The sequence below is a fragment of the Entelurus aequoreus genome, linkage group LG01, assembly GCF_033978785.1.
Source record: "Entelurus aequoreus isolate RoL-2023_Sb linkage group LG01, RoL_Eaeq_v1.1, whole genome shotgun sequence".
Lineage (NCBI taxonomy): Eukaryota > Metazoa > Chordata > Actinopteri > Syngnathiformes > Syngnathidae > Entelurus > Entelurus aequoreus.
Genome location: NC_084731.1, coordinates 54557557 through 54572505, shown reverse-complemented (window position 1 = coordinate 54572505; position 14949 = coordinate 54557557). Strand labels below are relative to the sequence as shown.

Here is a 14949-nt window from a genome sequence, read left to right as displayed (position 1 = left end):
GAAAGAAATATGAAAAAAATAAAAATCGATTCACATATCTAAAAAAGACAATGTAATGGGAAGAGGGCGGGGGCCTTGTACCCCAGTTTAGCCTGGGGTGGCCCTGCACCCAAGATCCAACCGATAAATGCTATCAAAAAATCGGCCTTAATTTACGCTGAGTTTTGATTTCCACTTAATTTCCCGATAAGTTTATTTTTGTGGTAGTATTTTGCATGTCATTTTGAAATGGAACCTCTCACAATAATGCATGAGAAACTCCCATATTTCCCTTCTTTATCTTCCCATTTATGTTTTTTTTTCCCTTCCATGGAAAAAAAAAATCCTCTCTGGTACTGCCGACAGCCGGGACGGGCCAGCTTCCAGTCTATTTGGCCTCAGCAACCCTCGAGTTGTGTCCAATTTCAGGGTCTGCATCCTTCGAAGGACCCAGCCTATGCGGTGGACAGTGTCCACACGTTTGGAGGCTCCTCTTCAAGCCGCAACCAGCGTTGTTCATTTGTACAGTCGAGCCTTCCCCACTTGTGTCACGTGTTCTCATCTTTACCCCGACGGCAAAGTAGAGTAGATATTTGCTGTCCAGGACTGCAGTCGGAGAGAAAACAGAACAACGATCTCTTATTTTCCTGGGAAATTCCCCATATTTTGAAATGCAAATGTTCATTTTCAGGAGCGTCCTCTATCTGCCAGAGAAAGAAGACGACTGAGGCAGTCCCAAGACACTACCTGCCAATCAGGTACTTGCATATTACTGTTTTAGCCTTACACTTCAACAGCACCAGCGCCTAAGTTAATGGTCCGGTTTATCATTATTAAAGGTGCCGCAAGAGCATCTTATGATGTCACCGCTTCCGAGGCTCAACGGTACAACTCTTCTGTAACCAGCTCTGTTTCAGATGTTACCACTGAGACCACTAAGGTAAGCTTACCGTATTTTTCGGACTATAAGGTGCACTTAAAATCCTTTAATTTTCTCAAAAATGTACAGAATAATTCTGGTTGTGCTTACCGACCTCAAAACTATTTTATTTGGTACATGGTGTAATTATAAGTGTGACCAGTAGATGGCAGTCAAACATAATATATGTGTAAACTGCAATATGATGGCAATATGACTCAAGTAAACAACACCAACATTTTATATGTTCCATTGAAAATATAGAACATTACACACGGCGCTCAAAAATCTATCAAAATGTTTTAGTAGGACTTTGATAAGCTATGAAGCCGCACCGCTTGATGGATAGTCGGCGCATTAAACATACAAGTATTATTATGGTGTGTGTATAAGGTAAGACATATTATCTGGCGTTTTGTTTCGCAATATTATGCAAAAGCAACTTTTCCTACCTTCTGGTACCTGTGTATCTGTATATGGGATCTGCATAAATCCTGAAAAATTGCGCGCGTCCGCCTTTGTAGTCCGTGCCAACTCTGTAGTCAATAAGCTTCTTCTTTTTCTCTATCTTCTTGTTATGGGACATTCATCCTCCACTGTTGCCATTTCTAATATAAAGTAGTGTAAAGTTCTTACTTATATCTGTCAGTAAACTCGCCATGAAAGCGCTAAAACATACCGGTGAACTTTAGGTATTAGAGAGTTCTGGTTGGACGGTTTTTCACGGGACACACCTTGTTGTTTCCGGATGAGGAGATGCTGCTCCGTTATTGATGGAACTAAAGTCTGAATGTCATTAAAACAGTTAGCTCCATCTTATGACACTTCTTCCACTCCCGTCCTTGCATGCTACACCGGTACAACAAAGATGACGGGGAGAAGACGCTGCCGAAGGTGAGCCACGTAAATAAGAACGCCCACAAAACGGTGCATCCGGAAGCAACTGTCAGAAAGCGGCTGGAAGATGATCTGTAAAACATAATCCATGCAACATTTTGACCAAATAACCACCATTACATGTTATGGTTGTTTTCAATTTAGAAAAAAAAATGTAATAAATATGACTCCTTTAATGCGCCCTATAATCCGGTGCGATTTATATATGACAAAAGATCGAAAATAGACCATTCATCGGCAGTGCGCCCTATGGTCCGTAAAATATGGTAATTTATGTTTTAATAATGTTAAAATTATTATTCTGCACTAAAAAATCATTTTGAACAATTTATTTCCCATGAACTTGTTTTGGTACGAAAAATACATCGAATTAATTCATGTTTGATTAAAGAAAGAAATATGAAAAAAATAAAAATCGATTCACATATCTAAAAAAGACAATGTAATGGGAAGAGGGCGGGGGCCTTGTACCCCAGTTTAGCCTGGGGTGGCCCTGCACCCAAGATCCAACCGATAAATGCTATCAAAAAATCGGCCTTAATTTACGCTGAGTTTTGATTTCCACTTAATTTCCCGATAAGTTTATTTTTGTGGTAGTATTTTGCATGTCATTTTGAAATGGAACCTCTCACAATAATGCATGAGAAACTCCCATATTTCCCTTCTTTATCTTCCCATTTATGTTTTTTTTTCCCTTCCATGGAAAAAAAAAATCCTCTCTGGTACTGCCGACAGCCGGGACGGGCCAGCTTCCAGTCTATTTGGCCTCAGCAACCCTCGAGTTGTGTCCAATTTCAGGGTCTGCATCCTTCGAAGGACCCAGCCTATGCGGTGGACAGTGTCCACACGTTTGGAGGCTCCTCTTCAAGCCGCAACCAGCGTTGTTCATTTGTACAGTCGAGCCTTCCCCACTTGTGTCACGTGTTCTCATCTTTACCCCGACGGCAAAGTAGAGTAGATATTTGCTGTCCAGGACTGCAGTCGGAGAGAAAACAGAACAACGATCTCTTATTTTCCTGGGAAATTCCCCATATTTTGAAATGCAAATGTTCATTTTCAGGAGCGTCCTCTATCTGCCAGAGAAAGAAGACGACTGAGGCAGTCCCAAGACACTACCTGCCAATCAGGTACTTGCATATTACTGTTTTAGCCTTACACTTCAACAGCACCAGCGCCTAAGTTAATGGTCCGGTTTATCATTATTAAAGGTGCCGCAAGAGCATCTTATGATGTCACCGCTTCCGAGGCTCAACGGTACAACTCTTCTGTAACCAGCTCTGTTTCAGATGTTACCACTGAGACCACTAAGGTAAGCTTACCGTATTTTTCGGACTATAAGGTGCACTTAAAATCCTTTAATTTTCTCAAAAATGTACAGAATAATTCTGGTTGTGCTTACCGACCTCAAAACTATTTTATTTGGTACATGGTGTAATTATAAGTGTGACCAGTAGATGGCAGTCAAACATAATATATGTGTAAACTGCAATATGATGGCAATATGACTCAAGTAAACAACACCAACATTTTATATGTTCCATTGAAAATATAGAACATTACACACGGCGCTCAAAAATCTATCAAAATGTTTTAGTAGGACTTTGATAAGCTATGAAGCCGCACCGCTTGATGGATAGTCGGCGCATTAAACATACAAGTATTATTATGGTGTGTGTATAAGGTAAGACATATTATCTGGCGTTTTGTTTCGCAATATTATGCAAAAGCAACTTTTCCTACCTTCTGGTACCTGTGTATCTGTATATGGGATCTGCATAAATCCTGAAAAATTGCGCGCGTCCGCCTTTGTAGTCCGTGCCAACTCTGTAGTCAATAAGCTTCTTCTTTTTCTCTATCTTCTTGTTATGGGACATTCATCCTCCACTGTTGCCATTTCTAATATAAAGTAGTGTAAAGTTCTTACTTATATCTGTCAGTAAACTCGCCATGAAAGCGCTAAAACATACCGGTGAACTTTAGGTATTAGAGAGTTCTGGTTGGACGGTTTTTCACGGGACACACCTTGTTGTTTCCGGATGAGGAGATGCTGCTCCGTTATTGATGGAACTAAAGTCTGAATGTCATTAAAACAGTTAGCTCCATCTTATGACACTTCTTCCACTCCCGTCCTTGCATGCTACACCGGTACAACAAAGATGACGGGGAGAAGACGCTGCCGAAGGTGAGCCACGTAAATAAGAACGCCCACAAAACGGTGCATCCGGAAGCAACTGTCAGAAAGCGGCTGGAAGATGATCTGTAAAACATAATCCATGCAACATTTTGACCAAATAACCACCATTACATGTTATGGTTGTTTTCAATTTAGAAAAAAAAATGTAATAAATATGACTCCTTTAATGCGCCCTATAATCCGGTGCGATTTATATATGACAAAAGATCGAAAATAGACCATTCATCGGCAGTGCGCCCTATGGTCCGTAAAATATGGTAATTTATGTTTTAATAATGTTAAAATTATTATTCTGCACTAAAAAATCATTTTGAACAATTTATTTCCCATGAACTTGTTTTGGTACGAAAAATACATCGAATTAATTCATGTTTGATTAAAGAAAGAAATATGAAAAAAATAAAAATCGATTCACATATCTAAAAAAGACAATGTAATGGGAAGAGGGCGGGGGCCTTGTACCCCAGTTTAGCCTGGGGTGGCCCTGCACCCAAGATCCAACCGATAAATGCTATCAAAAAATCGGCCTTAATTTACGCTGAGTTTTGATTTCCACTTAATTTCCCGATAAGTTTATTTTTGTGGTAGTATTTTGCATGTCATTTTGAAATGGAACCTCTCACAATAATGCATGAGAAACTCCCATATTTCCCTTCTTTATCTTCCCATTTATGTTTTTTTTTCCCTTCCATGGAAAAAAAAAATCCTCTCTGGTACTGCCGACAGCCGGGACGGGCCAGCTTCCAGTCTATTTGGCCTCAGCAACCCTCGAGTTGTGTCCAATTTCAGGGTCTGCATCCTTCGAAGGACCCAGCCTATGCGGTGGACAGTGTCCACACGTTTGGAGGCTCCTCTTCAAGCCGCAACCAGCGTTGTTCATTTGTACAGTCGAGCCTTCCCCACTTGTGTCACGTGTTCTCATCTTTACCCCGACGGCAAAGTAGAGTAGATATTTGCTGTCCAGGACTGCAGTCGGAGAGAAAACAGAACAACGATCTCTTATTTTCCTGGGAAATTCCCCATATTTTGAAATGCAAATGTTCATTTTCAGGAGCGTCCTCTATCTGCCAGAGAAAGAAGACGACTGAGGCAGTCCCAAGACACTACCTGCCAATCAGGTACTTGCATATTACTGTTTTAGCCTTACACTTCAACAGCACCAGCGCCTAAGTTAATGGTCCGGTTTATCATTATTAAAGGTGCCGCAAGAGCATCTTATGATGTCACCGCTTCCGAGGCTCAACGGTACAACTCTTCTGTAACCAGCTCTGTTTCAGATGTTACCACTGAGACCACTAAGGTAAGCTTACCGTATTTTTCGGACTATAAGGTGCACTTAAAATCCTTTAATTTTCTCAAAAATGTACAGAATAATTCTGGTTGTGCTTACCGACCTCAAAACTATTTTATTTGGTACGTGGTGTAATGATAAAATGTGACCAGTAGTTGGTAGTCACACATAACAGATACGTGTAGACTACAATATGACACCAGTAAACAACACCAAAACTTTAAATCTTCCATTAAAAATAAAGAACATTGCAGACGGCACTCAAAAATCTGTCAAAATGTTTTAGTATGATTTTGAAGCCGCACCGCTTGATGGATACACGGCCCATTATGGCTACCGTAGTCAGAGATACAAGTATTACTATGGTGTGTGTGTGTGTGTGTGTGTGTGTGTAAGCCATTAGCAGACATATTATCTGGCTTTTTGTTTCACAATATTATGCAAAACCAACTTTTCTTACCTTCTGGTACTTGCTGATAATAATTTGAGATCTGCATAAGTCCTGAAAATTTGCGCACGTCCGCCACTGTAGTCTGTGCCTATGCTTTGGTCGATAAGCTTCTTCTTTTTTACTATCTTCTTGTTATGGGACATTCACCCTCTGATGTTGCCATTTCTAATATAAAGTAGTGTACATTTGTAACTTATATCTCGCTATGGAAGTGCTAAAAACTACTTACTCAGTGGCCTAGTGGTTAGAGTGTCTGCCCTGAGATCGGTAGGTTGTGAGTTGAAACCCCGGCTGAGTCATACCAAGGACTATAAAAATGGGACCCATTACCTCCCTGCTTGGCACTCAGCATCAATTGGAACGGGGTTGGAATTGGGGGTTAAATCACCAAAAATGATTCCCGGGCGCTCCCCTCACCTCCCAGGGGGTGAACCCACGGAACTTTAGTAATTAGAGAGTTCCGGTTGGACGGTTTTTCACGGGACACACGTTGTTGCTTTTGGCATTGCTGCCCCTATGGCATGGAATGAATTGCAGACGAAACTGAAACTTACAGAACTACTTCCATTTGGAGCCTTCCGTTCTGTCCTGAGGGACAAACAGCGAGAGACGTTTGCACAGTGCCTGTGTTTTTAAAGATGTAAATCTCTGTTGTTTTACAGTTCTCTTATGTATTTTAAAATGTATGTCTTAATGTATTTATTTTGAAACTGCTCTGTGACATGTGCTGTTGACCTCTTGGCCAGGTCACCCTTGTGAAAGAGATCTTGATCTCAATGGGTTTTCTTATCTGGTTAAATAAAGGTTCTAGTGAGCCACGGATGGGAAGATACTGCCAATTGTTGATTTAAGTAAAGTCTGAATGTCATTAAAACAGTTAGTTCCATCTTTTGACACTTCTTCAACCCCCGTCCTTGCACACAACACCGTAAAACAAAGATGACGGGTAGAAGAAGCTGCCGAAGGTGACCCACGTAAATAAGACCGCCCACAAAACAGCACATCCTGAAGCGACTTGAAGGTGATCTATAAAACATAATCTATGCAACATGTTGACCAAGGAACCACCATTACATGTTATGTAGACCACAAGGAAATGTTTTACATTCAGAAACAAATTATAATATGACCACTTTAATGCGCCTTATAATCCGGTGCGCCTTTTGTTTGAAAAAAAACCTGAATAAACACGCTCATCGGCAGTGCGCCTTATAATCCGGTGCGCCCTATGGTCCAGAAAATATGGTACTGTTGTAAAAATGGAAGTTAGAATCATCCAAACCTTTGTTGTTTTTTGTAGCAAGAAAAAATGCTGGAGCAAATGTTGGATGAAGAAGAGTGCAGCTCGTCCACAAGCTCAACAGAGCATTCAGAGGGAGATGGCAGAGAAAGGTGAGGCAATGAAGCTGAGAACATGCATAATATTGAACACTGTGTGATTCTAAGGTCACCACTAAGGTTTGTGGATTATGTTTTGTCATTGCTGCAGAAAAGCTGAATCCAAAGACATGCAAGATTTAGTCCACATGATGACCCAAACTTTGAGGATGGTCAGTGAAGACAGAGAATTAGGCTCCACGGCGTTACCAGAGTTCAAACTCAACAGGAAGTACAGAGACACCCTGGTGCTTCACGGGAAAGCTCGGCAGGAAGCAGAGAACCTGTCACTGGGTGAAATTCCACTAGGTCAGATACTATACAGGCAAACTCCAGTTCACTAAGGTGGTGTGGCATTAACGACTACTCGGTTTTTGCAGGCTCCTCGTCAGGTCCAGCCAAGATCAGGAGGGCCATCGAGCTCCTGAGAACAGATGTGGTGAAGGGCCTGGGAGTCAAGCTGTTGGATAAAGTCCTGGAAATCATGGAGGAGGAGGATGACATTAAACGAGAAGTATGCTTTAAAAGTATGATATTGTTTGGGCTTCCCCTTTGAAGGGCAAAGTCTTTCCAGTTTCTTTTATTGCACAATTGTCTAAATGAAGCGTGGAGACTCGAACTGAAGTTCATCAGTTTATTTTACAAATGGAGTAACAAACGCTGGAAAAACTCACAATCTCACCAAGTATATATTACTGATTTCCAGTCAAAATATCTCAAAAAACTCAAACTCAAACTTAATACGAGTCACATTCCCCTGAATATTATCTGTTCAGTGAGACATAATAACTTGTTTTTAGGCAACAGAGGACAAACATACTACTTTTGAGAATTGCAAGTTTGTTAAAAGACACACGACTTCACAATACTATTAAGTATAACTAATAATAAGTTTTAATTGCTGATTTCCTATTTCAAGAAATCTTATAGAGACAATTTTGATCTGTTTCATTGGCAGATTTTTTTTTGTCATGTTTTGCTTGTACAAGTTATTTTTGCTTGTAATGAGCAAAAAATAATAATCTGCCAATGGAACAAGTCAAAATTGTCCTGGTAAAACTTCCTAAGATAGGAAACTAGCAATGAAAACATTATATGTACTTACTAGTATTGTGAAGTTGTGTGTCTTATAACAAAACTTGTGATGCTCAAGAGTAGTTATTTTTTCCTCAGAAGAGCTACTGGCTAAAAAAAAAAAGTTCTAATGGATCATAATTTAGGGGATTGTGACTTGTAACTTGTGTTTGTTTAGATATTTTGACTAGAAATTAGAATGATATACTTGGTGAGATTGAGTTTCTCCAGTGAAACGTTAGCAAAACTAGCGCTGGAGTAAAGACAGAGCTCTACAAAGTCTGGCACATTCTCTTAAAATGGTCCCACTGCTCACATGCTTTTGTTTCGCTGCAAATTATTTGCTACTTGCCAAGATTTAAATTTGTATTTCTAGAAATGTCCCTAGTTTTAAGAGCTATTTACCTTTTTTAGTCATTGACTTTACATCCTAATCTTAATTTTAGCATTATTAATTATATTTTGTCTATTTCAGTTTTAGCCTGTAAAAATTGGGAAAATAACTACTTTGGTTGTGTTTAAAGATTCTGCAACATCCCAAAAATGCTTGATTTAAGAATTTTTAGTTCCAAAGACATGTACCTGATAGGTTGATTGGCAACACTAAAATTGGCCCTGGTGTGTGAAGGTGAGTGTGAATGTTGTCTATCTGTGTTGGCCCTGTAATGAGGTGGCGACTCGTCCAGGGTGTACCCCGCCTTCTGCCCAAATGCAGCTGAGATAGGCTCCAGCACCCCCCGTGACCCCGTAAGGGACAAGCGGTAGAAAATGGATGGATAGTTGAATGCTTGTTTTCAGAATAAAATACTTATTTCTAGTTTAAAAGTCCTGCTAATTTCCTGATATATACAGTGTTGGGTTAGTTACTGAAAACCAGTAACTAGTTACACTAGTTACTCACTAACAACTTTGACGATGCCTTGCGCGAAATTATTGATAGTATAGCACCGCTAAAGCAAAAAAGGGCCCCTAAAAGGCGCACCCCATGGTTTACAGAAGAAATTACAGCTCATAAATTATCATGTAGAAAACTGGAACGCAAATGGCGCGCGACTAAACTTGAGGTTTTCCATCAAGCATGGAGTGATAGTTTAATAACTTATAAACGCATGCTTACCTTAGCTAAAGCTAAATACTACTCAAATCTCATCCGCCTCAACAAAAACTATTCTAAATTTCTGTTTAGTACAGTAGCATCGCTAACCCAACAAGGGACTCCTCCCAGTAGCTCCACCCACTCGGCAGATGATTTTATGAATTTCTTTAATAAGAAAATTGAACTCATTAGAAAGGAGATTAAAGACAACGCATCCCAGCTACAACTGGGTTCCATTAACACAAATACAACTGTATATACGACGGACACTGCCCTCCAAAATAGTCTCTCTATTTTTGATGAAATAACATTAGAGGAATTATTACAGCGTGTAAGTGGGATAAAACAAACAACATGTTTACTTGACCCACTTCCTGGGAAACTTATCAAGGAACTGTTTGTATTATTAGGTCCATCAGTGTTAAATATTATAAACTTATCACTTTCCTCCGGCACTGTTCCCCTAGCATTCAAAAAAGCGGTTATTCATCCTCTGCTCAAAAGACCTAACCTCGATCCTGACCTCATGGTAAACTCCTACCTTCCGTTTATTTCCAAAATTCTCGAAAAAATTGTTGCACAGCAGCTAAATGAACACTTAGTGACTAACAATCTCTGTGAACCTTTTCAATCCGGTTTCAGGGCAAATCACTCTACGGAGACAGCCCTCGCAAAAATGACTAATGATCTATTGCTAACGATGGATTCTGATGTGTCATCTATGTTGCTTCTTCTTGATCTTAGCGCCGCTTTCGATACCGTCGATCATAATATTTTATTAGAGCGTATCAAAACACGTGTTGGTATGTCAGACTTAGCCTTGTCTTGGTTTAACTCTTATCTTACTGACAGGATGCAGTGTGTCTCCCATAACAATGTGACCTCGGACTATGTCAAGGTAACGTGCGGAGTTCCCCAGGGTTCGGTTCTTGGCCCTGCACTCTTTAGTATTTACATGCTGCCGCTGGGTGACATCATACGCAAGTACGGTGTTAGCTTTCACTGTTATGCTGATGACACTCAACTCTACATGCCCCTAAAGCTGACCAACACGCCGGATTGTAGTCAGCTGGAGGCGTGTCTTAATGAAATTAAACAATGGATGTCCGCTAACTTTTTGCAACTCAACGCTAAGAAAACGGGAATGCTGATTATCGGTCCTGCTAGACACCGACATCTATTTAATAATACCACCTTAACATTTGACAACCAAACAATTACACAAGGCGACTCGGTAAAGAATCTGGGTATTATCTTCGACCCAACTCTCTCGTTTGAGTCACACATTAAGAGTGTTACTAAAACGGCCTTCTTTCATCTCCGTAATAATCGCTAAAATTCGTTCCATCTTGTCCACTAGTGACGCTGAGATCATTACTCATGCGTTCGTCTCGTCTCGATTACTGTAACGTATTATTTTCGGGTCTCCCTATGTCTAGCATTAAAAGATTACAGTTGCTACAAAATGCGGCTGCAAGACTTTTGACAAAAACAAGAAAGTTTGATCATATTACGCCTATACTGGCTCACCTGCACTGGCTTCCTGTGCACTTAAGATGCGACTTTAAGGTTTTACTACTTACGTATAAAATACTACACGGTTTAGCTCCAGCCTATCTCGCCGATTGTATTGTACCATATGTCCCGGCAAGAAATCTGCGTTCAAAGAACTCTGGCTTATTAGTGATTCCCAGAGCCCAAAAAAAGTCTGCGGGCTATAGAGCGTTTTCTATTCGGGCTCCAGTACTCTGGAATGCCCTCCCGGTAAAAGTTAGAGATGCTACCTCAGTAGAAGCATTTAAGTCTCATCTTAAAACTAATTTGTATACTCTAGCCTTTAAATAGACTCCCCTTTTTAGACCAGTTGATCTGCCGTTTCTTTTCTTTTCTTTTCTACTCTGCTCCCAACCCGGGGGTGGACCGCTAGCCTGTGCATCGGATGGGGACATCTCTACGCTGCTGACCCGTTTCCGCTCGAGATGGTTCCTGCTGACTGGTCTTTCCAATAAAACACACTCAGATCTTCTCAGTTTCTATCCGATACTATATAAAAAATAACGTAAAATAACGCAGTAACGCATCATGTAGTAACGGTAACCGAGTTACTGAATATAAAAAATAACGCGTTAGACTACTCGTTGTCGCCGGAAATAACGGCGTTACAGTAACTTTGTAACGCGTTAGTCCCAACACTGGATATATATTTCTTAATTTAGGATGTCTTATCAAGTAAAATTAACTAGCTGCATTGACATAAAATGTAACTCGTTTTTAGTATTTTTTTTTCCTAAAAGCTAATCTTTTTATTTTATTTTTTCCAGCTATTTTTTGCAGTGTCCATTCTGCTACTCTTCCCAAGCAGAGTTGCTTGGGCTTCAGTCTATCGCAACCAAAACTTAACCTTAGTGTGTGTTTTTGACATGCACTTCTGCTTTTGCTCCACCTTGTACTGGGCACCTCTTCTCGTCATCACAAAAAGGAAGTATCCTGTGTGTGTATGAGCGAAAATACGAACAGAGTGGATTCATTGTATTTGGCCTTGAAAAAAACTGTGTTCCAAACAAGAGAAGAGCTAAATTAACAATCCATGCTAAAGTGGAAAGTATGCCCCTCACAATATTACTACCGTTCAAAAGTTTGGGGTCACATTGAAATGTCCTTATTTTTGAAGGAAAAGCACTGTACTTTTCAATGAAGATAACTTTAAACTAGTCTTAACTTTAAAGAAATACACTCTATACATTGCTAATGTGGTAAATTACTATTCTAGCTGCAAATGTCTGGTTTTTGGTGCAATATCTACATAGGTGTATAGAGGCCCATTTCCAGCAACTATCACTCCAGTGTTCTAATGGTACAATGTGTTTGCTCATTGGCTCAGAAGGCTAATTGATGATTAGAAAACCCTTGTGCAATCATGTTCACACATCTGAAAACAGTTTAGCTCGTTACAGAAGCTACAAAACTGACCTTCCTTTGAGCAGATTGAGTTTCTGGAGCATCACATTTGTGGGGTCAATTAAACGCTCAAAATGGCCAGAAAAAGAGAACTTTCATCTGAAACTCGACAGTCTATTCTTGTTCTTAGAAATGAAGGCTATTCCACAAAATTGTTTGGGTGACCCCAAACTTTTGAACGGTAGTGTATTACCATCTGTTAAATCAGCAATATTGACCTATTTGTCCAGTGTGCAAAGTTGTTAAGTCTGGTTGATTAAAGCTTAAAAGTACCAAGTATAAGACATTTGACACTTATTTCTTTAATCGCAGGTGCGTCTTCGTCAGCAGATGGGCGATGAAAAGTATCAAAATTATGCTGTAATGGTGAGACAACTGAAATTGTTTGAGGAGATAGCCTTCAAGGTTTAGGGGGGAAAATGTTTTCTTATGGACACTTTCCCCAAAGAGGCAGGTGCCATGACACTTCTGTTGCCACTTTGGTACTCCTGCTTTTATAAACATTGATGCTTGTTGGTATTGATGCCATACACTTGAATATGAATTACTGTACGCTATTGCTTTCATCAGGGGTGTCCAAAGTGCAGGTTCTTTTTTAAATTGGTTCTCAATATATTGTAAAAAATGTAATTCATTATTGAGGTATACAATTAGATATTACACTAATTTGCTGTGTCATCTATAATTCGGTTTCAACGTTTTTGTTCAGAAAGCTTAAATACATCGCATTCCTTAGTGGAACAAGTTTGGACACCCTTGGTTCGTACCTTTAGTTGTAGCTTATTATAACGCCTATGCAAACATTTTCAATCACATTGAAATTAGTCAATGTTTTTTGACTTGCTCTAGTAGAGTAGTTAGTTGTTAATTTATCTTGTGAGCCAAAATATTACTGTATGTTGTAGCTGTTTTGTAGCTTTTGCAGATACGTTATTTTCATTTGTCTGATACACATAATATGGATTTTAACACGGAAATTATTTCTGATTAATCCTTCCATTAAAAAACACAATTTTGACCATTATTTATAATGCTGTGGTTCTTGTATCAGGAAAGTTCTCCCCTACATGGTGTACAGTCACACACACCAAATAAAGTCAGATTTTGACATTTTATTGGACACACATCGAAGTCATCCCTGTAATATTTTGTTTCTTTATAAAGCCGTAACTGGATCAAAATGATTTACTATATAAAAAAGATGCACAGATATCCAGATGAGGGGCACTCATTTGTGCTTCTTTTTCTTCATACTCTCCTGGGTCTTTGGGCTGAACTCTGCAGTGCTGTCTGGTATAACAGGCTGCCAGGGCAGGGGATTCTTTCTGTACATTGGCCACGGGGGCAGGGTCAGCTTAGAATAGATAAACATTCGATTTAGGACATGCAGTATGTTGGTAAAAACTACAGATGTATTAGGAAATAAACTTACAAAGCAGGAAATAACAAATCCAGCCAGAACTATGTATACAGTCCACCCAAACTGTTGAATGATCAGACCGTACACAAACCCAATCGCCTGCAGAGACAACATCATTTGACATCATACATACACAACAAAACGTGCTAAATGTGTGTGCAAACTTACCGCAGAGATGAGAATTATTCCTTGGAAAATCTGTTCCGCCAATTTTTGACCTTTATAGTCCTGAATAGAATGAAAAGAATCAGCTCCATCAGACCATGATTTATAACTAATGCAGGTATTTAACAGAAGCGGGACAGGCCGAAACATTCTAAAATAGCATAAGGACAAATACAAATGAAATAATTTCTAAAAAAGACTAGTCTATTCACTCAATGTCGGAAGCACTGAACACACTACAATAAACAGCTCAGGTGTACTCCGTAGTCGATATTAGCTGTAACAATTTAGCATCACTCTCGTTGGCAGCACCACGCGTTTAGCTATTACATATCAGGCTAGTTTAGAGCGCATTGGGGTCATGATAAAATAGCAAACGTGACAAAAAAAATTAAGTTTACCATATGAGTGGGCAACGAGTTAAATATAGACAGCCTCATTTTGTCTTCGACTTGAGACACGACAACCTAACCGATTAGATATCCGGCAAGAAAAGAGACGTCATGTTAATGCGACTCCTTTGGCGGCCGGCTCTTTTAGATGACATCACGCAATACGCTGGTTGTGGTTTAATTAAAACGTGATAGAATATTTTCTGGTCAACACACACAGTCACGTTAATATTTTAAAAAGGCTGGATCATTTCGCCCTATAACAGTGTCATGTTGTTGCCGTAAATGTGCCGCCATCGTCTTTGCTGAACAAAAAACAAGCTGAAAAGGACATGGAAATGTGCAGTACAATTCTTTAACTTTAACTTACTGTTACCTTCAGTTCAAGACTCCAAAATAAATGTTTTAAAACATAATTACGTCATAAATGTTTGTCGAGTTTTTTCGAATGTATGAGTTATGCAGGCAAAATGTATCATGAATAGTTTTGTGATATCTGAAAACAATTTAAGAATATATTGCATCTGGGTTAAAAAGATCTGCGTTGGCCGGGAATCGAACCCGGGTCAACTGCTTGGAAGGCAGCTATGCTAACCACTATACCACCAACGCGATGAGTTATCCGCGTTCTATAGTTATTTAGAAAATTCAGCTGATGCCATCTGTTTGACGTATATATGTAGTTTTGTACGGACATTGTTTGAATAAAACATGTAACATGTCTAAAAGTAAGGAT

General features: G+C 39.6%; 2 protein-coding genes and 1 non-coding gene across 6 annotated transcripts in view; 1 reads left to right on the top strand and 2 right to left on the bottom strand.

Moving 5' to 3' along the window:
• Positions 1 to 13374, top strand: part of nek4 (NIMA-related kinase 4) — a 47944-nt gene extending 34570 nt beyond the window's left edge. For 2 of the 4 annotated variants that reach the window (XM_062054745.1, XM_062054744.1), the window contains exons 13-22: positions 671 to 737; positions 819 to 919; positions 2856 to 2922; positions 3004 to 3104; positions 5041 to 5107; positions 5189 to 5289; positions 7032 to 7123; positions 7221 to 7417; positions 7489 to 7622; positions 12549 to 13374. In XM_062054745.1, the coding sequence (XP_061910729.1) occupies positions 671 to 737; positions 819 to 919; positions 2856 to 2922; positions 3004 to 3104; positions 5041 to 5107; positions 5189 to 5289; positions 7032 to 7123; positions 7221 to 7417; positions 7489 to 7622; positions 12549 to 12647 (1026 nt within the window). In that variant the 3' untranslated portion in view covers positions 12648 to 13374. The remainder of the gene's footprint in view (positions 1 to 670; positions 738 to 818; positions 920 to 2855; positions 2923 to 3003; positions 3105 to 5040; positions 5108 to 5188; positions 5290 to 7031; positions 7124 to 7220; positions 7418 to 7488; positions 7623 to 12548) is intronic. The other 2 variants (XM_062054747.1, XM_062054746.1) reach the window with 2 other exon arrangements.
• On the bottom strand, positions 13334 to 14369 carry spcs1 (signal peptidase complex subunit 1). Its single transcript, XM_062054749.1, has 4 exons — positions 14223 to 14369; positions 13825 to 13884; positions 13669 to 13755; positions 13334 to 13590 (listed from the first exon to the last, which is right to left on the bottom strand). Exons 1-4 carry the CDS (start codon positions 14259 to 14261, stop codon positions 13465 to 13467), a joined length of 312 nt encoding a protein of 103 aa, XP_061910733.1. The 5' UTR covers positions 14262 to 14369; the 3' UTR covers positions 13334 to 13464.
• Positions 14370 to 14753: 384 nt separating this feature from the next.
• trnag-ucc (transfer RNA glycine (anticodon UCC)) lies at positions 14754 to 14825 on the bottom strand. Its single transcript has one exon. It is a non-coding gene; the product is annotated as a tRNA-Gly (tRNA).
• Between the last annotated feature and the right edge of the window lie 124 nt (positions 14826 to 14949).